At 55.9% G+C, this 21,295-nt stretch overlaps 6 protein-coding genes across 6 annotated transcripts; 3 read left to right on the forward strand and 3 right to left on the reverse strand.

Annotated features, from left to right (window-relative positions):
- Window positions 1-244: 244 nt before the first annotated feature.
- CORC01_03440 (uncharacterized protein) lies at window positions 245-778 on the forward strand (the record flags this gene model as incomplete). Its single annotated transcript, XM_022615090.1, has 1 exon — window positions 245-778. One exon carries the CDS (start codon window positions 245-247, stop codon window positions 776-778), a length of 534 nt encoding a protein of 177 aa, XP_022478268.1.
- A 764-nt stretch (window positions 779-1,542) lies between these two features.
- CORC01_03441 (uncharacterized protein) lies at window positions 1,543-5,465 on the reverse strand (the record flags this gene model as incomplete). The annotated part of the gene is made up of 2 exons (XM_022615091.1): window positions 1,543-3,833; window positions 3,890-5,465. 2 exons carry the CDS (start codon window positions 5,463-5,465, stop codon window positions 1,543-1,545), a joined length of 3,867 nt encoding a protein of 1,288 aa, XP_022478269.1.
- Window positions 5,466-6,957: 1,492 nt separating this feature from the next.
- On the reverse strand, window positions 6,958-8,503 carry CORC01_03442 (nicotinate phosphoribosyltransferase; the record flags this gene model as incomplete). The annotated part of the gene is made up of 3 exons (XM_022615092.1): window positions 6,958-7,078; window positions 7,143-8,202; window positions 8,308-8,503. The coding sequence occupies 3 exons, from the start codon at window positions 8,501-8,503 to the stop codon at window positions 6,958-6,960; spliced, it is 1,377 nt and encodes a 458-aa protein (XP_022478270.1).
- Window positions 8,504-10,000: 1,497 nt separating this feature from the next.
- On the forward strand, window positions 10,001-12,776 carry CORC01_03443 (U3 small nucleolar RNA-associated protein; the record flags this gene model as incomplete). The annotated part of the gene is made up of 2 exons (XM_022615093.1): window positions 10,001-10,988; window positions 11,050-12,776. The coding sequence occupies 2 exons, from the start codon at window positions 10,001-10,003 to the stop codon at window positions 12,774-12,776; spliced, it is 2,715 nt and encodes a 904-aa protein (XP_022478271.1).
- A 6,773-nt stretch (window positions 12,777-19,549) lies between these two features.
- On the reverse strand, window positions 19,550-19,936 carry CORC01_03444 (uncharacterized protein; the record flags this gene model as incomplete). Its single annotated transcript, XM_022615094.1, has 1 exon — window positions 19,550-19,936. One exon carries the CDS (start codon window positions 19,934-19,936, stop codon window positions 19,550-19,552), a length of 387 nt encoding a protein of 128 aa, XP_022478272.1.
- Window positions 19,937-20,197: 261 nt separating this feature from the next.
- CORC01_03445 (uncharacterized protein) lies at window positions 20,198-20,347 on the forward strand (the record flags this gene model as incomplete). Its single annotated transcript, XM_022615095.1, has 1 exon — window positions 20,198-20,347. One exon carries the CDS (start codon window positions 20,198-20,200, stop codon window positions 20,345-20,347), a length of 150 nt encoding a protein of 49 aa, XP_022478273.1.
- Between the last annotated feature and the right edge of the window lie 948 nt (window positions 20,348-21,295).

The following is a 21,295-nucleotide window of genomic DNA, read 5'->3' on the forward strand; positions in this document are numbered from 1 at the left end:
AAATTTCTTGGAACTCGCTCAATCAGATAGTAACCCAATATTTCGTTATTTACTCCTCCCCCCCTTCCCTTTCGTTCTGTCCGAGTGATTCTCCTCCACTCCGCTCTCCCTTCCACCCACCCCAACCGCCATCACCAGTACCCAAAGCATCAAGAACAGCAAAATCACAATACCAGAACTCGGAACACCATAACACCCCTCCATCACCCCCAAATCCATCCAATCCCGAATCAAACCCGCAATCATGTCTTCCACCGTAGTAGCAGTAGCAACAGCAGCAACAGCAACCCCCTCCACAATCTGCTCCGCAAACCTCTACGACACCCCCGAACACGACCGCGTCTGCGCAATGCCCTACGGCGGGAACCACACCGCCATAATGTCCGCCTGCTGCAACGACGCCGACGTGGTCGCCTACTACGCAAACTGCGGCCTCTACTGCCTCGCCCTCGACCAATCCGTCAAGGACCTCCAAGACTGCCTCTTTGAGCAAGGGGCGGGTTACACCGACGTCTTTTGCCGCGACAATGGCAACGTAAACGCCTCGGCCACGGCGACCGGCAACGTCGATCCGCCGCCCTCGGCGCAGGCCAGCGTCGTTGCCTCCGGCGGGGGCGGTAGTGGGCGTGCCAGCGGGAGCGGGAGCAGCTCGGGTTCCAGCTCGGGTTCCAGCTCGACGTCGTCGGCCAACGCTGCTGCTGCCGGCGTGAGCACCCTCGGCCTGACCATTGGCGCTCTGCTCCTCTCCGCCGCCACTTTCGGTGCTCTTCAGATCTAATATATATGGAAGTATCAAATTTAAAAAGGAAAAAAGGAACACAATCTTTGAAGCGGGAGATGAAATCAGCATGGCTGGGCTATGAGGTTCTAGGTATGAAAAGACAACGGCCGATCGACATGATGAAATCACATCATGACACCCACACACTCATACCACTACATCGCAATACTCGGTCAACACGGCACGACTGAAGATGGCTCGCTCAGAATTATTGCAGCAGAGCAGGAGAAAAAGCACGCGATATCCCTTCGGCATTCAAAGTAGGATTTTGATTTAGCCTGTTAATCAATCAAGTCATTATGGCATAACCAACCCCGTCAGCGTTTCGCGCAGGTTCACCGTTCAGTAAACACCTCCTCAGAACATATAAGCTGACCAGCATGTCTCACACCAAATCTCAGCTGAGGCTCTCAGCCCCAGAAAACGCCCCAATTGAGTTGCAGTAGCGCGCGAGCTGAGGGAGCCCCCACCCCTTGCCGTTCATCTTGGCCAAGAGGTGGCGTCACAGTCTGCCTCACTTCAATACTTAACATCGCATACTGAAGTCAACAAGCATGCACATCATCCACAAAGGCATACCCAAATATTAACGTCCAATGTCTTGTTTCATTACATCATTTGAACTCAGGCAATATTCATACATCAAGGCCTGTTTCCCCCAAAACCTTTCAGTAAGCGCAAAGGCTGAGCTGAACCCCCAGCATCTTTGATCATAAGTCATACATCATGATAACGTCGTAATAACATGAACACCTTTGCTTCTAAACCTGCAACTTCGCCAAGCAATCGCCATCATACTCATTTGCTCCGTCGCAGATAATACCGTCAAGCTTCGCGGCCGCTCGCCGCCTTACGATGCTGCTGCGCTTCATGTTCCGCCGTGCCGCCTCCCTCTTCTCGACACCATATGGGTTGAGTCCACCCGCAGGGTTGATAGGACCCGGGCCCATCGCCGGCGCACCTCCCGCACTATCATTAGGAACACCAGTGTTACCTGGAGTTGCAGGTCCTTTGTTGCCAGACGCCCCAGAGTCCCTTGCTCCCAGACCGCTGCCGTACCCGCCATCAGGGCTGCCCTTGGGTAGCGAGTTGATGATGCTCTGAATGAGAGACGCAATGTCGACCTGAGGCTGCGTCGCAGAATTGGGAGATGCCGTAGGAGTGATGCTGGCTTGGGGATTTCCTATAGGAGCGGGAGAGGGCTGACCTTGACCTGGCGTCTGAGGGGTGGATGCCGGGGTTTCTACAGGAGGCCCGGGCGGCGCGGGGTTTTGAGGAGATGGTGACGCTTCAGAACCGCCATTGGTTCCGGCGCCAGCTCCGCCGTTGCCGCTGCCGTTGTTATTGCCGGCGCCGGCACCATTGGCGACATCGTCATCGGATGGCACGCTCAAAGCCTGGCCGGTGGCACTGTAAACAGTGACAGCCCAGTTACCTCCGCAGATGTCGGTAGACTGCCCATCGCATACTTCGTTGCACTGCTCCTCCGGTATCCGTACAGCCAGTTGGAATGCATTGCCACACCAGCACTCCTTGCCGTACTCCGTACCGGCAAGCTTGAAACCCATGGAGGCACAGTGTGCAATGCACTTCTCATTCGACATGCTGCCCGCAAAGTAGTTGGACGGATCGCAGTCGAGAGTTCGAACGGCAGAATCCTTGAAACATCCAAGATACTCCCAGCCAGAGACTTCAGAAGCGGCTTTGGGTCCCGTGTTGCTCGGAGATCCGCTGTCAGAACCTGCACCTGCACCTGCGTTGCTGCTGGGTGTGGGAGTCGATGTTACAGTATTGGCGGGTACTCCGTTGCCGCTTGGTGCACCTGAACCTTGGCCATTGCTCGGTCCAGGTCCGTTATTAGTGTTGCCGTTGGGAGGATCTGTTGGAGAATTGCCGTAGCCAGTTGAGAGGTTGCCGGCACCGGGGCTGCCTTGCCCATTTCCGGAACCATCGTCTGGATTGCCATTACCCGCTGGTGAGACAGGGCTGGGAGGGTATCCTGGGCTGACTGTGGGATTAGAGGACGGGGGCAGAGGAGATGCAGCGGGTGGTTCAGAACCATTGGCAGGACCGCCGTTACCAGAACCGTTTCCAGAGCTGCCGTCAGGCCCAGGTGGATTTGTGGGCTGGCCGCCGGTAGTTGTGCAAGGTGTAGACGCGGTGGTTCCAGAATTGCCGGCTCCTAGGGTGGCTCCGTTGCCTCCATCACCGTTACCAGGATTGTTGTTGCCATTCCCATTGCCAGAGTCGTCTGAGCTGGGTTTAGGAGTCGAACCAGCACCATTGCCATTGCCAGGAGCACCAGTATACTGACCATTATTCGCTGTCGTGCAAGGGGTAGATGCAGCGGAAGAGCCTCCATTACCAGAATTGTCATTGCCAGGCGTCCCATTGCCGTCGCTGCCGTCGCCAGAACTATTTCCAGAGCCATTGTTGTTGCCATCACCTTCAGTACCGCCATTGCCAACTCCAGTGGGCTGGGGGACGATGAAAGCTGTCACCGTTGTGACTACAACAACTGGCGGATCGTTTGCACTCGCAGGTGCCATACTGTTGCTGTCAGGAGCACAGTACCAACCTCCTTTGCAGTGGTAGCAAGGCCATCCCATGCCGCAAGGCGCAGGCTGCATTGGTGTTTCCTGTGGGGGACAGAACCATCCGTTGAGACACTCCGAGCAAGAGTAGCCTCGACCAGGGCATGGACATGAGCCGGAAGGTGTGTTTGCAGGGGATGCCGGGCATGCAGGGCACTGAACAACGGCTGGACAATCGGAAATGGGGATGACTGGTGTGCCTGGTGGGATGTTGTTCTCATAGGAAGGGTCTTGTCCGTCACCAACTCCGAAGATCGAACCGCCGGTTTTAGAGGTCGGAGAGGGGGTCTGGCCGTTACCATTCGCCGGCGCATCGCTTGGCTTGGAGGCAGGCGTTCCAGCAGCAATTGTCAACGTTGTCAGAGGGCTGATTGCGGGAGCTGATGCTGACGTTAGACTTGCTGCACCACTATTTGCCTGACCGGGCCTTTGAGTAGCAGCAGCAGATGGAAGATTGACTGTAACGGAATGTCAGTACAGTAAGGTAGGGGGGGCAAGAAAGGCTGTTTCTTACCCGGTGTGGGGTTAGTCGTAGGGTTTGAAGGTTGCATAGGTGCCTGAGATTGGCCTGCTGGAGCAGTATTGTGCGGTTGGTCATTGTTGCCAGACCTTCCGGCTCTAGGTTGCGTCGAAGGTGTGTTGGCAGGAGGATTCGTGTTCGCATCGCCAGTAGAAGGTGCGGCAGTTGAAGGCGGCTGTGGAGCTCCAGCAGTTGGGTTTGTTGCGGAGGCAGAAGTGTCAACTTGAGAAGACACAGGATGGTTGGCCGTGTTGGATACCGCTGACTGAAGAGCTGACGGCGACGCGCCCGCCGAGATTGGAGGTCCTTGAGAGCTGAGTGGCGAAGAAGCCGAGGTGGCTCCAGAGTTAGAAACCGGGATGCCGGACGAGGATGGCGTCTGAGTAGCTGCAAGGGAAGCCTTCGCAGAGCAAGGGACGGCAAGGAAAGTGGGAATTCCGCTCTCAAATTTGACGAAAGTGCAAAGATCATTCTCTGTTTTACCAGAAGGGCCACCTGAGGGAGAGGTCAAGGGAATGAGGCCACCGAAAAGACTGGTAAGGGCGTCGGGAAGACTTGGCAAGACGGTGGACAAGTCGTCGGGGAGCTGAGGGGCTGTTGTTGGAAGCGGCAAAATGACTGAAACGGACCGCAGAACATCGTCGAGGCTTGAAATGATTGCATTGCTGAGTGAGATAGGCACGTCGGCAGGGAATAGAGACGATATGTCTGGGCTCGCTGTGATGGCACTGACAATGGTGGATACGGCAATTGCAGAGGGGATGTTGTTGACGACTGAGGGAATATGGTTGACGATGGAGGAGACAACGCTGACTAGCTCCGGTGGGATATTGGTGATGACAGAGGCACCATTGCCCAAAGCCGCAGTGATTTCAGAGACGGGAACTCCGCCAGCAACTTGTGTCGGAAGAGGCATGGATAGTCCAGATGCGGCAGGCAGAGGCAGAACGGAGCCGCCAACACCGATGATGCTGTTGAGGACACTCTGCACCGAAGGCAGGAGTCCGCCACTGGCTGGTGAGTGGGATCCTCCGACGTTTGGGGTGACAGTTGGAAGAACGGGACCGCCGCCAGGTTGGGGTGACGACTCGACCGGCACGGGTACAACGTTGGTGACGACCGGCACGATATTTCCAGGGTCGAGTACGGACGCAACCGGAGTTCCCACGGCCGCAAGGGCCGAAGTCAAAGGAGCGAGTATACTGGGAATGACTTGACCAATTTGACCAACTTGGCCAATAACGCCGCCGAGAGGGCCTTGCTGTTGTTGGCTATTGTGAGTGACCGGGGTAGCCGCAGGGAGAAGCGTGGTGATGACGGGTTGGGCAGCATTCGCAGAAGGGCCAGATTGACCGCCGCCAAAGAAGTTCCATGGAAGTCCCCAAGAGGCCCCTTGAATCTGTCTGGCTTCAATTTTTGTGACCCTCTTGGCGAAATTGGGCTTGACCAGGGTTGGCCGTACTGCCTGGGTCATAGCAAAGACAGTGAAGAAGGCCAAGACAATGAGGCCTATGCCAGCTGCCATCTGGCCTTGGCGTTGTGAAGGTATCGAAGGCCCAGGGAGCTGCATGATGGTGTATTTTGGTTTGAAACGCCCGAGAATAGAATGAGTGGAATGACGAGATGCGTTGCGTAGTCTGTAGAGCACTGCCCGAGGAGATGAAGGTTCCAAAACTTGGGTTCCAAGAAAATGAGCCAAAATTAAAGCGAGAGTGTGATGGTGGAGAGAATGAGATGCGTGTATGGAGGAGAAGAAGATGTCGAAGCCGAGGCGGGATGGGGGCGAATTGGCTATATGTGGCTCGTCATGTTGCTGTCGCTGTTGCTACTGCTACTTCACGAAGAGGCGAAGAGCAGGAGGCAAGTGACATAGGGCCTTCCAGGTTTCCAGTCAGAAACCCAAGAGAGCAGGAAGCGATGGATCTGTCTTTTCTCCATCCTCGTGGTTCATTTGAGGGAGGGGAGAGTGCATAATGATGCATCGGCAAGAACCATTGCAGTCTCTCGTGTGCCTTCCACGCTTACCAATTTCCACGTTGGCAAGTCAAGAACCAGTCCAAAAGTGCAAAAGTGCGAAAGTGTTTCTATCGAGAGATTCCCAAAAGCAGGAAAGTTGACCTTTTCTTCACGTCCCTGCCCGGAATCGAACAACGCGTCCCTCAGTAGCCAGGTACTTATACTTCAATTAGAGTAATTGTTCTAGAGTTGACAACACTATGCCAAACACCTTCCTCAAGCGGAGACTACTAGGTAAGGTAGTTATACCTACGAGCGGGTGCTAGTGGTAGCAACGGCGTTGGGACGTGGGCCTAAGTGGCCTCTTCGAAGGAAGGAGAGACGTAGAGTTGGGAAGGTGACGTTGGGACTGCCTCCAGACGACATTCACCTACCTGCCTGACCAAATAAGGTACCTTGAGATAAATGTCTCGGTAATGGGTCTGATGTACGTATGACCCCGGGATCTTCCTCTTTCGCCAGCCACAACTCACCTAGGTAGGGGAGGGACTGGGTGTACACTTCCCTCATGAGACAGGATCTCAAATTGTGACTCTGGAAAGCACATCCTGTCACCTCATGGGAGAGGAGATCAAGTATGCCTTGACACTACCACCAGCGGGGCATGCAGGAAGTCGAACGACGGTGAGCCCTACTTTGGCTTTGCCTTGTCCTGAAAAGTAATAGCATATACCACACCTATGTGGTCCTTCAGCCGTGGCTGAGGTATCCAAGAGACTTCTGCACCTGCAGCAGACCACATAGAGATGGGTCCCGTTGCCATATCCATGGGGATGGAGACCTAAAAGAGACACATTGCTGACGAATAGACAAGGAAGCGGTATCTGCGAATCCTGCTGGCCGTGTGCCACTGCTTCATTTATCAATAGGTATCTCGCCAGGTCTATACCTGCAAACATCATTATCAATGCGTTCCCAATTCTACCATGCCTTCCTACCCTCATCTCATAATGCCCGTCTATTTCCCCATCTTATTCCTCCCCTTGGCTCTCCCGAGGTCTGTTGCCAGACGAGCTCCAAGCGGTACCAAACATCTACGGCTTGCCTTACTCCTTGCCCCATCGCTGGGTCTCATCGCCACCCTTCCACTCCTTCTCAACGTAGCCGAGCTCGCCCTTGACCTTATTCACCGTCGCCTTGTCACCCGTGTTCTTGCCAGCATTGTCGCTATTCACAATCTCATCAGCACATGTCGCCACACTCTGAGCCAAGGTAGAAGGGCGGAACGAACCTGATCTTAATCGCCGGGTTTCCGTTGGCGGAGCTCAGCTTAATCACGATATTCAAAGGCACCGACTTGGTCCCCGTCTTCAAATGCACAAAGTCATTGGTCAAAAACGTACCGACACCAAACGTCGGCGCGAACCCGGCCGCCTCGGAGATGGCTTGGTACTCGAGACACTTTTCGATATCGAGCGAGTCGGAAAACACCATGGTCTTCTTCTCCTTGATCCCCTGGCTGTCGTAGTACTGCCGCAGCATCTTGACGTAGTCGGCCGGGTCGCCACTGTCCTGGCGCACGCCCAGGAAGAGCTCGGCGTACGTCTGCAGCCTGCTCCCGTCCGCCGTCTTGAACTTGCTCTCGTCACCATCGAGGGGGTGGACCGGCTGGCTGAAGGACCGGAGGAACTCCTGCGTGCCAAACGTGTCAGTCAGCGCGAGGCCGAGCTTACCGCCGAAGCAGCCGACCCAGTAGCGCAGCGCCAGCTCGGTCGCGGCCTTGTAGTCGTCGTGTATGGCGGCGATGCCCATGAACCACTCGTGCGCGACGGTGCCGACGGGCGGGATGCCGAAGCGCATGGCCAGGTGGACGTTGCTGGTCCCCGTGAACTTGCCCTTGAGGCCCTTCTTCTCCCCTTCCTTGCTGGCCTTGACCAGCCCGCGGAACACGAGGGCTTGGGTGTGGTAGTCGCGCCGGCGACGGGTGCCAAACTCGGAAAAGGTGCAGCCCGCCTCTAGCAGCCGTATGCCCTTGTTGAAGGCCTGCTCCTCCTGGCCCTCGTAGCTCCAATCCGTGTCCATGAAGCGGAAGTAGGCCTCGGAGGTCAGCGCGAGCAGCGGGATCTCGTAGAGGATCGTGTCGAGCCATGTGCCCTTGATCTCGACGTGGAGATCGCCAATGTCCGAGTCGGCGCCCGTGTCCTCGCCGATGGGGTGGAATGTCGCGACGGCCTGCTCCCTCGGGCGGAGGCGGAACTCCTTGAGGAATTGCACGTATTCGTCGGACAGGTAGGTGCAGTGGGTCTTGAGGAAGCGGTACTCTTCGTCGGAGAGGGAGATGTAGCCGAGCTCTGTTTAGGCGGCGCATGAGTGAGTTAGTCACGGCATTTGCGTCTCAACAAGGGCGGAAGGGCGGGGAGGCGGGGGTTTGGTGGTTGGAGGGGTCTTTGGCTCACTCCGGATTTGCTCTTGCAGCCAGTTGAAGGCAGCTCTCGAGAGCTTCTTCTCGGGTGTGCGATTTGTGAATGCGTAGGTGACTGGGACATCTTTGAAGTACTTGAAGACGGCGCATTGCATGGTTAGCTTGTAGAGGTCAGTATCCAGGAAGGATATGACGCCCTCGGGAAAAGGCGACGAGCTGTTGAAATCCATGGTCGCGATTGCTGTGGTGGTGGTGGTGGTGGTGGTGGCGGTGGGTTTCTGGACTTCTGCGCAGTAGCTACAGAGTAGATGTTGCGGTTGCAATGGGAAACAATGTAAAAGTAAAAAAGGCTGGCTTGTTTGCAGGAAGATGGGCAGAAAAAAAAAAAAAGAGTCTGCAGGCAAGGTCGGAATACGCGTGTCACAACGGCGCGATCGTGACAAAGCTCGGAGCAAGAGGGGGAGGGGGAGGGGGAGGGGTTAAAGTTATGACTTGTGAGGAGGATGACGAATCTGCGGGAGTCGGCAGCAGCACCTGCACGACACTCCTAAAACCAGCAAGCTTGGATGCGACGGAAGCTGATTGATGAGCTCTGATTGATAAGGCACAGGCTGTCAGATGGGCAGATGGGCGAACGGATGGGCAGGGATTGCCGAAGTTTGCATGCGACTTTTACTTGTCGCAGTTGGGATTCAGAGACGGGGGAATGAGGGGCTAAAAAAAGGGCCATGGATCCCATGGACACCATCAAGGTAATTGAGTTCCAGCTTGGCACTTTTCTGTCTGAAGTTGTTGGCATCAGTTGACATGTTGAGGGTCCCATTGTTCAACTTCCTATTGGCGGTAAACAAAACGAAACACAGTCAAACCTACCTACTCACCTACTGAGAGGAGAAAAAAGACAAAAGACGGCCTTTTCTTATCTGAGGTACGGAGATGGCCGTCGCATCAGATGTTGCGCGGCGCTTCCTACGAGCCGAACAACCAGCGACCATGCCGCCGGTGCACAATCACCTCGTTAGCCTCTGCGGAAGGGGTCCAGCCATGTTTGCAGCCAATGACGCTCTCTATGGCGCTTTGGGGGAACTCTCTGCCGTTGCCGTTGCGGAAGACGCCGTGGCTGAAGTGGACTTATGTAAGCGAAGAATGCACGAGTAGCAGCAGCAGCAGCAGCAGCAGCACATTCTTCCTAGGTTGAGGTACGCATAAACCACAAAGATGTCTGATGACGAGAACTTACACAAGTAGTAACTACCACTTTTAGGTAAATCAGGTCTAGTATACCCAACGTCAAGTTGCTGTGCAACCTGGAATGCTATGCAACTCTACGCACAGCAATGACAATCAACTCAATCAACTCCTTCGAGGACTCAGAAAACGCTTCCCGACTTGGCGCTCTCGTCCTCTCAGATGCGTCCCACCAGCGGGGTGGAGGGGCACATTTGGGCACAGACCACACCTTAATTATTTTTCATCCTCCGACCGCCGACAAAACTTTTTGGCAGCCGCGGATTTTTTTTTTTCAAAGAGCAGGAAGCAGGACACAGGACGCAGCAAAAGACACAAGCTGCAACCCGCCATCCTCGCCAGCCTCACCACACCGACGCCGACCCCCTCGAGCCTTGTCTTCAACAGCTCTTCCCCCGCGGGACCATTATCTTGGACACCAATTGATCACCAACACTCGCAATCGCAAGGCCTTGAGGCCAACCCGCGCTCCCTCCGCCATGGATCTCCATCGCTGTCGCTTCGTCCCCTACCCGCCCTCCGCCATCAACGCCCTCGCCTTCTCTCACCCCTTTACCCGCTCAAAGGCCCAATCAGCCGCCTCCCGTCTCGCAGTCGGTCGCGCCAATGGCGACATTGAGATCTGGAACCCGCTAGGCGGCTCCTGGCTCCAGGAGACCGTCCTCCGCTCCGGCGCAGACCGCTCCGTCGACGGCCTCGTCTGGGCCAACGATCCCGACGCCGACTCCGTCTCTGGCGGCCGCTCGCGTCTCTTCAGCATCGGATACACCTCCGCCGTCACGGAATGGGATCTCGAGACCGGCCGCCCCATGCGCCACGCCAGCGGCCAGCACGGTGACATTTGGTGCCTCGCTGCCCAGCCTCCCGCCTCCCCTTCCGATCCCGTCAAGCGCCTCGTCGCCGGTACCATTGACGGTATGCTCGCCATGTACTCCATCGAGGACAACGACTTGCGCTTCCAGCGCATGGTTGTCAAGTCTCCCAGCAAAAAGGCCCAGATGGTCAGCGTCGCCTTCCAATCCCGCCACATTGTCGTCGTTGGCTGCTCCAACTCGACCATTTGCGCCTACGATACGCGCAACGGCAACAAGGTGCGGACGATGGCTCTCGGCGCCGACTTGGCCGGAGGCGCCAAGGACATAATCGTGTGGAGCGTCAAGGTTCTGCCTTCTGGGGACATTGTCTCGGCAGACTCGACCGGCCAGGTCTGCATCTGGGACGGCAAGACATACACTCAGATGCAGCGCATCCAGAGCCACAAGCAGGACGTTCTCAGCCTCGCGACCAGCGCCGACGGGACCGCCATCATGAGCGGCGGCATGGACCGTCGCACGGTTCTGTACAAGAAGACTTCCGGTGGCTCTGGCGCCAGATGGGGCAAGGTTTGGAGCAGGAAATACCACGAACACGACGTCAAGGCCATGGCTTCTTTTGAGAGCAACAAGATGAGCGTTGTCATTTCAGGAGGTAAAGAACACTCTCCTTCTTCGTACTTGTATTACACACACATGCTAACTAATTTCAAAAGGCCCCGACGCATCCCCCGTCGTCCTACCTTTCAAGGAGCTCGGCCGCGAGAACCACAGAACCCTCTCCGGTCTCCCTCAGTCACCGCCTCTCACCAGTGCCCCCTCAGCAAGAATGGTTGTCGGTTGGTGGGACCGAGAGATTCACATCTGGAAGCTGCAAAAGTCATTTGACGGCCTTTATGGCGCGGACGGCGCCGACGCCGACGCGAGCCTCGAGAACAACCGCAAGCTCCTAAAGACTATCCTCGTCAAGGGCGAGTCCAACATCACGTCGGCCGCAATCACCGCGGACGGTTCATTCCTCGTTGCCGCCACCGGCACGGACGTCAAGGCATTCCACCTGCAGCACCACAACCCTACAAAGCCCTCGGACGTGAAGCTCGCCTCCGTCGCCATGCCCAAGGCCTTCTCAAACGGTGCGAGCAAGATTATCCTGTCGCCCAACGGCAACTACATCGCCGCAGTCCAAAAGGGATCCAAGGTCCTCGTCGCCAAGGTCGTCCGTGGCGACGACGACGACGACAACAACACCATCATCATTCAGAAGCCTCGCGTCGTCCGCCGCCTGGACCGCAAGACCTCCAAGCAGCAGTCCCAGGTCGGCCTCGGTAACTACGAGAGGAACATCACCCAGCTCGTCTTCTCGCCCGACAGCCGTATGCTCGCATCCGCGGATCTGACCGGCTACATTGACACCTGGGTCCTCGGCAAGCCGCAGGACACCACCTCAGAGGACGACGACGAAGCCGCGTCAGCGTCCTCTGACAGCGAGGACTCGTCCAACGAGGACGATATGGCTGCCGTCACCACCACCACTTCAAGCGAGAGCTGGATTCGTAATCCCCGCGCGTCACTTATGCCCAGACTCCCGGCACCACCCGTGGTGCTCTCCTTCTCAGACGAGACAGTCGCCGCCACCGACGGCGCAACGACGACAGACTACACGCTCGTGGCCGTCACAACAGCGTGGCACATCCTCGCCTTCCACCCCGTCGCCGGCGCCCTGACCTCGTGGTCCCGCCGCAACCCCATCTCCAGACTCCCCACCACCATCCGCGACACTCGCGACCTGGCCAAGGGCCTACTCTGGCAAGGATCCCGCATCTGGATCTACGGCGTCTCGTTCCTCTTCATGCTCGACCTCTCCCAGGACCTCGGCATCCCGACGGGCTCAACCGACCCGGAAACCGCCCTCGTACCGCACCAGGCCGGCACGAAGCGCAAGCGCAGGGGCGGTCCCGAGAGCGGCGCCGGCGCGCGGATGGACGTCGGCGCCATCGTGCCGCATCAGGTCGACCGCTTCGTCGGCTCCAAGGCCGGCAAGGAGTGGCAGGACGACATTGAGAAGAATGCCCCCAAGGACGAGGACGCGATGGACGTTGATGGCGATTCTGCTGACGACAACGACGAAGAAGAAGAGGAGGAGGGGCACAACGCCAGCGACAGCGAAGGCGGCGAGCTCGCGGCCCTCCGGAACCGGAATCGGGAGACGCAGACCGAGGCGGGCGCCGAGGGCAAGACGCGGTGGTGGTATACGTACAAGTACCGTCCCATTTTGGGCATAGCGCCGCTTTCTAGCGGTGCTGCTGGCGGCGCGGGAGCCGGAGCCGGAGCCGGAGCCGATGGAGACGAGACGGACGCTCTCGAGGCCGTCCTTGTTGAGAGGCCTATTTGGGAGGTGGATCTGCCTGCGAGATACTTTGGCGCCAAAGAATGGGAGAGGTAAAATGAGGCACCTCCGTCTCCGCGTACGGGGCCTTGTCTGCAGTTGAAAACGGTTGAAAAATTGGTGGAGAGAACTTGAGAAGGAGGGGGGGTTGGGGGAAGGGCTTGGAAGGGAGGAACGACGGGCGAGGTCCGGAGGACGCAGGAAGCGAGTCAAGAGGATGGCGTGTGGTCCACGAGGTCTTCAGAGTCTGCTGCTACTGCTGCTGCTGATGGTCCAGTCAGTCAGTCAGACCGGGAAGACTATCGCCGTCCTGCATTCATCTTTCCCATTTTTTGTGCTCGCCGGGGAGGGGAGCCCTCAGCTAGTTCCGCATAACCCGCCCATCATCTCGGTCGAATCCGGCGCTAGTTTGCCTCGTTTCTCGTGCGTATGGATTGGGGGTAAAAACAAAAGGACGCATCGAATGATGCAGAGGGATGAATCTTATTGTACATTCTTGTCTTTCTTGTTATAATCACGCACGTTACGCATGTACAATGGGGGTGGGAAGAGGGGAAGGGGTCCTTGTGGCCTTGTGGGTTGTTATTCTATCACTACCATTACCCGTCTATATCCATGCAAACTGTTGTTGAAACAAGAAAGCTTTCCGTTTTTCTTTCGTCAATGATGTTTGGTTCATCAAAAAGGTGTATACGTGTACTTGCTTCTGATTTTCGGAAGAAGGGAAAGGAAAGAGTAGTCATGAAGCATACAAGAGAAATGGGAAGACTGAGAGTACGCTCTATGCAGTTGTGAAAGAGAAAAGAAGGGAATATCCCGCAAGACGTAGGACGTGACGAGGGACGTTACGACTGGGCAAGACGGTTCGGAGTGGTGGAGAGAGGGGAGGGGGCCGCGCAATGCCCTCGTTGTCAAAATTTGTCTTGGCGGTGAAGGTTACTTGAGGTGGGGGGTATCGACAGATGGGATTGTTGTGTGGTATGAGGTTTTTGAGCCTTGATCAACAGGTTTCTCGCGAGTTTTCAAGAATATATTTTTTTCCCCCCGAGTATTACACCGAGTATTGCTTTAGTCTATCCAACTTTCTTCAGGTCCTTTCTTCTGGTTCCTTTCTTTCTTCATTCCATCGCTTGTTTTCTCCGACATGTTTCTTGTTCCCTTTCTCCCGGCCATGTGTTCGTAGGAGTACCTTACGAATAAAGGCGGTTATAGCAAAAAAGGTCGGGTTAATCTCTTCATAGTTTAGAACTTGGAGTTTGAAAAGTCAAATGGGATATGTCATGTCGAATAAATGAATGTGTGCCAGTAAATTCATACCAAAAACCAAGCACCACTGTCTACGTATCATCGCAACTTCGAGATGATGGTGTCCCAAGTAGAAATACATCACCATCTACCATGAACCAACCAATGAATCTACCAGCCAACCACCCACCCAGGTAGAACGTTCCTACTAGTCCTCTACCTACCTCGTCAGACCTACCAGTCAAAGATCCTCTCTTCTTCGCCCGCCCAGGTATCCGAGGCCACGGGAACTGCCCCCCCAAAAAACCACACGCGAGAAAGCCGATCTCGCGTATATCGCTTACATTGTACATAACACCAGCAAAGCAAATTGCCATGCCGTACAGCCGTGTCGTCTACCCTTCACACCGAGGCTAGCAAAGACTAGGGACCTGGAACCCCCCCTACAGATATTCTTATCTCCTCCACCTCCCACCAATCCGTGACGCGGGGTATAGTGAACGAGCAATAAGACATTGGCAAGAGTAAGACATCCGCACGAGGGTAGAGAGGAGGATGAGCTCAAGCGAGAAGGGACGTTTGCTCTCGGCCCATCTTCCACCCGCACCGCGCGTCAAGAGACGAAATCTGACCCGGCCGTCGTGTGCCGCGTAGTGGGTAGACGGAGGCCGGCGTAAGAAGCCACCAACCGGGACGACCGCTGGCTCGCCTCGTCTCGACTCGCCTCGACTCGACCTACGAGCTCTCTTATTCTCTGCTTGAATTTCCCATCAGCAAAGCTTCATCCAAACTCCACCCCCGCCGCCAATAAAAGGCAAATCAGCAACCTCCATGTCCTCCCCCCCCCCATCACCTGTCATCCCGTAGATAGAGAGAGAGCTGGGACTACGTTTATCTACGCCACGCGTAATAGGACGGGTATACCGCAAGGAGCCGCGTAGACCGCACCATGCCAAAGCAAGCTCAAAAACCGAACCAAACCAAGGCTTACGTAGTTTAAGCCTCAACCTTGCCGTAAGGCAACCTTGTCAGGCGTCAAAAGTCTCTCCATCCGTTCACCGGGCCTTGAGAACTCATGACAACCTTGACAACCTTGACACCTGCCGTTTCTCTCTCAACCCCCGGCCCATCCGTCCGGGAGTCTCCTCCTCGGTCATGATGCACAAATGAAAGACGACGATGGACAGGCCCGACAGGCATGGGCCGCAGTGCAAAAGAAAGAAAGAAACCACGTCTTCCTGACCCACCCCCACGACGTGTCGGTCGTCCAAAGTGTGCGTCGTCGTCAATCCCAAACCACCAAAATATTCTGCCCGTGACATAAGGCTCGTGTACACTTACACGCGGAAAGCCGCCGCTGGACGCAATGCTTACGAGAAGCAAGAGTCAGGCGCAAAGAAGAGCCTCACTCGGTTTGACGTTGTCGTCGTCCGCCCTCGAACCAGGGGGGGAGTCCCGATATCCGCATGGCGTCGTGGCCATAATGGATTCCGTTCTTCCTCCAACAAAGTACCCCCGAGCGCCGAACGGCACCGCCGTCCCGTACCTACGCTCTCAGTGAGTGACTAGGTGAACTATACCGTCTACGTCCACGACCGCCGACCCGGAACAAGGTCAAGGCAACCTATAAGCCAGCTTTCGTCACCACATTCCGCAAGATGGAGAGAACAAAAGACCAGATGAAGGGAGAAAAAAAAAAAAAAAGGGGAACCCGGGGTTCTGGATAGAAGTTGGTCCTGCTATATCCCACTGGGATTCGTTGTATTGCTCAGCCCAGGGCACCCTTCTTTGTCCGAGGAACCAATACCTTAATATCTCGTCTGCGGACGAAAGCAAGAGATGCGGCTGGTAGTGTGTAGAGGGCTTGCATCGAATAGCACTAGCCCAAATAGTCTAGGCGGTCGTTGTCGTCGTTCTTCTCAAGTCTGATCTGCATGGATGGGGGGGAACGGCGAGGGACGGAAGGGGGTCCAGGGTACGCGCGTCCCGCTCGAGGTTTCTTCTGGCCGCCCCCCTCCCTTGTGTACAAACGACGATGGACCGGGTCAGACCACGCAAGCAGCCCCGGCAGTCTGGTGAGCAGGGCCGTCGACTACGGCAGCTGCAGGAAGAGATTTGCTTTGCCGTTCGTTCCTCTAGGTAGTCGTGTCACGAGCGGTGACTGGGCCATAAGTGATGTGGCTTGACGATCCCGAGGCTGGTCATCCCGAAGATTCTGAAGCGCGGCTACCGTCTAATTGCAACTGCAAATGGACAGCCGGAAACTTGGGGGCGGGGCGTCTGCGGGCAGCGGTGAAGGGGAAACGATAAGGCCACAAGGATTTAGAGGCAAAAAAGGTTGGACGAATCAATGGTTCGTCATCTCGACATTGGGGATCATGGCCGACCCGGTTTCACCGGTCAAAGGAAGGGGTAAAATGGGGGCCAAGTAGACAATCAAATAAGCAGCCCGAGGCGGAGACCAATATGATTGATGTGCTGAGAGACCAAGGTAGACGACACGCCTTGGAGAGCATGAGCCGCGATCTTGCACACTCGTGACAAGGCCGGGTTGATGAGCAGGAAGGGGAGTCGTCGCCCTTTTCATTTTGAAGTCGCGACAATCGGAGTCCGGCTCTTTCAGGCGGGATGAGGACGATCCAATCAAGTACCTGGTTTCATCGGGCTGTGCCGACTTTGGACCAGGTACAACGCGATGCCTGTGTCTTCATATGGTCGGGGGAGAGGGGTCAAAACGGGACTTTCGAGGTCGTTACTCGTTAGTACTCGTTCGTCCCATTGTGGAAATGCCTTCATCGTGCGACCTTCCCACTGGCGACAAGTTACAACAGCTCTCTCGACTGGCGTTTCCCCGAGAATGTTTCGTTTCCATGTCTTGGAGCAGACCATCCAAGCAACTGAAAGCATTCCGCACACTCTCAATTCCTCAAAACACCATCCAGCCCGAACGAAAATATGAACGGTCCGAACTCTGCAGACGGGAAATGGGAGGAGTGCAGTTGGCCGGTCACGATGCAGGCGGCCATCTTGGCAACTCTGCCGAAAGCCGACATGGACTGATGGAATGAGAGGTTTCTTGAGCCCCAGGAAGCTTGGGCACCTGTAGGTAGTCCTGTATGGTCCAGTATGGTGGACTTCGTACCCACCCCTCGCTGGAAGTTCTGCAGTTTTGCTCTCTAATTTGTGAACAAGCCAGCATGGAGAATCGCAGAGTCGTTTGTCTGCGACTTTGTGGCAGTTCGAGACGAAGGAGCGCAGTCTGATGTGGAGTGGCAACGGGTTTGGGAACAACGCGCAAGCCACCATTGGAGGGCCGATGTGAGACAAGGTGGATGACGCGTCACGGAGCCGCTAAGACCCACGCCCCAAGGGGGGGTGGGGTTGGGGGTTTGGGGGGTCGCCGCATCAGGCACGCACCCAGAAGTCTTCCCCAAGGAAGGCCATCATGGATATCGATCAGGTCCTATGTTCCAGACTCTGGGGAGTTTAACCTGGAGAACGGGTCCCCGAGCAGAACAATATGAGATTTGGAATCGTCGGGACGCGAACCGCAACAGATGTCGATATCCTTGCCGGTGTTGGTGATAATATCAATATGTCCAGCCGGGGAGTACTAAGAGTCGAGCATGGCTAGAATCGTCAAAACCGGGGCTAGCGGCGCCCGCGGGTACAATATGCCATTTGGGCTTCTGCACCTGAGAACGTCGTCCGCTGACTCGTCATCTATCTGCCTGAGGATGATTGTCTTCATTAAGATGCCGTCTGAGCAATACCAACTCGCTTGGTTCGTCTCATCAAAGTCAATCGATTCCTCCAGCCTGTGCGAGTCGAGTTAAGTGGCGAGACGTTGGCATACGACAGCACCAGTCTGTACTCTGTAGGCCAGTGAACATTTGAGTTTGCGATAACGATTGACGAGCCCACCTGTTTACGCAAGCACACGTAACAGAGAGGAGGATTTGACGTGGGATCAGACTTGGATCGGCCGGGGATCTCTTGGGATTGGAGAGTCTATCAATCAGGGTTCAGGGCGGCCGCTAGAAGATTTCGGGAAGACCTGGCCCGCAGAAGAAGCTCCAGGAGGTTGTCGTTATGTGAAGTTTGTCCGAAAGACGGGCGTCAATGAGTAAACTACGGTTTTCGGCCTCCAGACGAAGTTATTGCCATTCAGAAGACTCATAGCCGTGTCCTTCGACAGCCGCCTTTTGCACGAGTTCAGTCCGTACGAAAAGGAACCAGATGCGGGGGGCCTGGGGAAACGTGGCCAGCTAAAATGAGTAGGCGAAGTGCCTTCGCAGAGACCGGGACCAGGAGCGGAAAACGAGGCTGAGTGGGAGGCGAATGGGGTAGGACCTTGAGCCCGGGGTGTTTGCGACAACTGGGAGGACCCGAATACATTCGACTCCTCGAGTGCGTACCTGACTGAAGTAGAGTGCGGATAGACGTCAAGCCTTTGCGGCGCCGTTGCCGATGGCAGAGAAAGACCAATGGGAATCGAGGATGGGGAAAAACAGAGTGTGAATTAAAGGTGTCACACTCTATTGAAGCTTTTTTTGTCCCTGGTTTTGCTGGAATTGTATCGTTGTCTCCCGTCCAGGACGGAGAGACAGGGCCAAGACGTGAAAGAAGCGAGGCGAGATGGTGTGTCGCAGTCGGCGACGAACCAGTCATCCAGTGAGAGATTGGCATTACGAGGCAACTAGGCGATTCTGGAGCAAACTCCCCTTATCACGGGCTACTATGGACTATTTTGGCGCGAGTCTCAAGTGACCGTTGGTTTGATAATCGGGCGTGGTCTCACATGGCGAATCCTCGTGGACGGATGCAATGTCGTGCTTGACATGTCGTCGCAAAAGACCGCGAGGGTCGTGGCGTCGTGGCGGCGTGGTTGATCTGTTGGACCCCGATCAAAGAACTTTTTGGCCTCTGAGGTGCATATGGGAGATTGGCCAGTGTGCGGTGAAGGCAATGATATGCAACGGCGAAGAAGTTGAGGTGGCCAGGCGAGGATTGGCGACGAAGGATGCTGGATCTGGAGTTAGGTGCCGGACACCACAGCACAAAGTACAGTACGAAGTGGGAAATTGGGGTGAAAGTCGGCCAGTGTGCCATCTTCTCTGTCGGTTGGTGACCCTCCTTCGTGACACGATCGATCTCTCATGACCATGATGGGTCCTCGACTCCTCGAGACTCTGGAGGGTTGTACAGATAGGGTGCCGGTAGTAGATTCTGCCTCATCGACACATCCCCCGCTCCTCCGCTGCTGCTGCTGCGAGAAATGGATACCGGTAATTACTTTGTGATTCGTACAGATGCTCAGAGTGTTGGCAACTGGCACGGATGGCAGCGAGAGCACGTCGTCGTCGTAATCATCCGCGGCCGGCAGCCGCCTGGCGTCGGAGCTGGCGCCTTCCGTGGGCCTCTTCCCTCCCCAAGGTTCTGGTTCAGTTACAGAGGGAAGAGAGCGTCGAGTGTTGCTGTCTCAGAGTGCCTAAAGAGGTGCCTGGGAGGGGAACAGAGCGGCGCCGTGCGTGTCATCTGCTGCCACTGCCACAGCCACTGGCGACTTGTGCTGCGGCGCGCCATCAGCAAGAAAGCGCTGCTGAGAGTGAGGCTTTGAGGCTTTGGAGACGCAGCTGAGCCACAGGTCTGGGACGAGGGGGCCAATCCGGGGGGTTGTTTCCGCCGACACAGGCGAGAAAGTCTTGGCGACCAGGCCAGATTGGTCTGGACCGAATGCTGCAAATAGACCTCAGCCACGCCTCGTCATCACAGTTCGGGGCTGCTAGAGATCCGTCACAGTGAGAAAAGGGTGTGGGCGCGGGTGGGTGAGGGGGCCAGAGGGTCAGAGAGAGGGAGGAATTGGAGGAGGGGACAGAGGGGAGGGATGCAGTGGCAGCAGTGCTCACTCGACTAAGGTTAAGAGGTGGGATCTGGCGCTGACCAGTGACAGGACGTCTACCAAGGTACATGCAAGAGGTACCGGTACATCAGATGTGCTTGTGGGGCTTGTCATGTCCGTCCTGGTTGCCGTGGTCTGCATTCTCGAGGTGCGGCACAGAGTGGTGGTTCCGTGTGTAAGTGATGGTATTCGCGGATGCGCTCATGGTGATTCGGTGAAGAGTAATACTTACAACGTGCCTCTCGCTTGTACCCTACTGTCGGGTGTTTGAAGATGCTGTGGACGCTGCCGTTTGTTTCTCTCATTGTTTCCGCTTCATCTTGTCCATCTGATGAAGCTCTCTCCCTCAACCCGCACACGGGTGTCAAGAGGAAGAAACAATATTGTCATTGTCGTCGCAGCTCGTCAGCCTCGCTCTCGCTCGGATTCGCGACTGAGTTACGGATACAAGCACAAAAGCTATCGTCACCACCAAGCATGAGAGTAATTTCAATGTCTCTAGTGTAGAGTGCAGGTTGGTATAATGCGTAGGTAAGGGCTAGGGGTTCTCCGCCCCCAGGGACCGTCAGCCGTCGTCACTGGCAGGACTGCGTCGCCGTTGCCTGGCTTCTCTCAATTTTTTGCCCGCAGAGCAACGCAAGTCTTGGCAAAAACGATAGCAAAGGACCACAAAAGAGTCGCAGGTCAATATTGTGCCCCTCTGAACAGCTCAAGAAGGGCTTGGCACGAGTGTATGTGGGAGGCGGAATGGAGACGTTGGATAGGTAAGCTCGAGACGGCGACAGGGCAGGACGTACGTAAGGTAGGCCGGCTCATCCAGGATTCGTCAGTAGATGGACAAGAAGCTGTTGTGGGTGACTGAGGCCGTGGAAGGGACTGGGAGAGGTACAGTGGCGGGGGAGTACGTGAGAGAAATGCGCAAGAGCCTAGGGAGAGGATCAGGACGGGAGTGAGATGGGTTGGATTGGTCGAGAGACTAAAGGCACCTTACCTAATGTACCTAGGTCAGGTACATAGGTCAAGGTACCTTACAGGGGCACATGGCTCGAGGTGTCGAGGCAAGGTAAGGTAGGTAGGTACTGTACATGGATGACAGTGGCAGAGGGAGACGACAGGAAGGCACGCTCATGCTGGCATTCTGGCACTCTGGCACTCTGAATACTCTTACTCACTTGGGACAGAGACGGAGTCGTGGTACGTGCCGGGGCGGATTGAGCGGGATCCACTCTAGAGCGATCTGGCCCCTGCCATTGGTCCGAGTTGCGCAGCTTACGCGTAAACCGCCCATGAGGAGCCAGCCAGAGAGCGGCGTGCGTATGCTTCGTACTCCTCGCACTCCTCCCGCTCCCACCGTCCACGCCCACTCTCCTTCCTTCTCTCTCTCTTTCTCGCTGTGTGTCTTCGTACCAAAGTCTTCCACACACACCCC

The sequence above is a fragment of the Colletotrichum orchidophilum genome, assembly GCF_001831195.1.
Source record: "Colletotrichum orchidophilum strain IMI 309357 chromosome Unknown Scaffold_21.1, whole genome shotgun sequence".
NCBI classification, from domain to species: domain Eukaryota; kingdom Fungi; phylum Ascomycota; class Sordariomycetes; order Glomerellales; family Glomerellaceae; genus Colletotrichum; species Colletotrichum orchidophilum.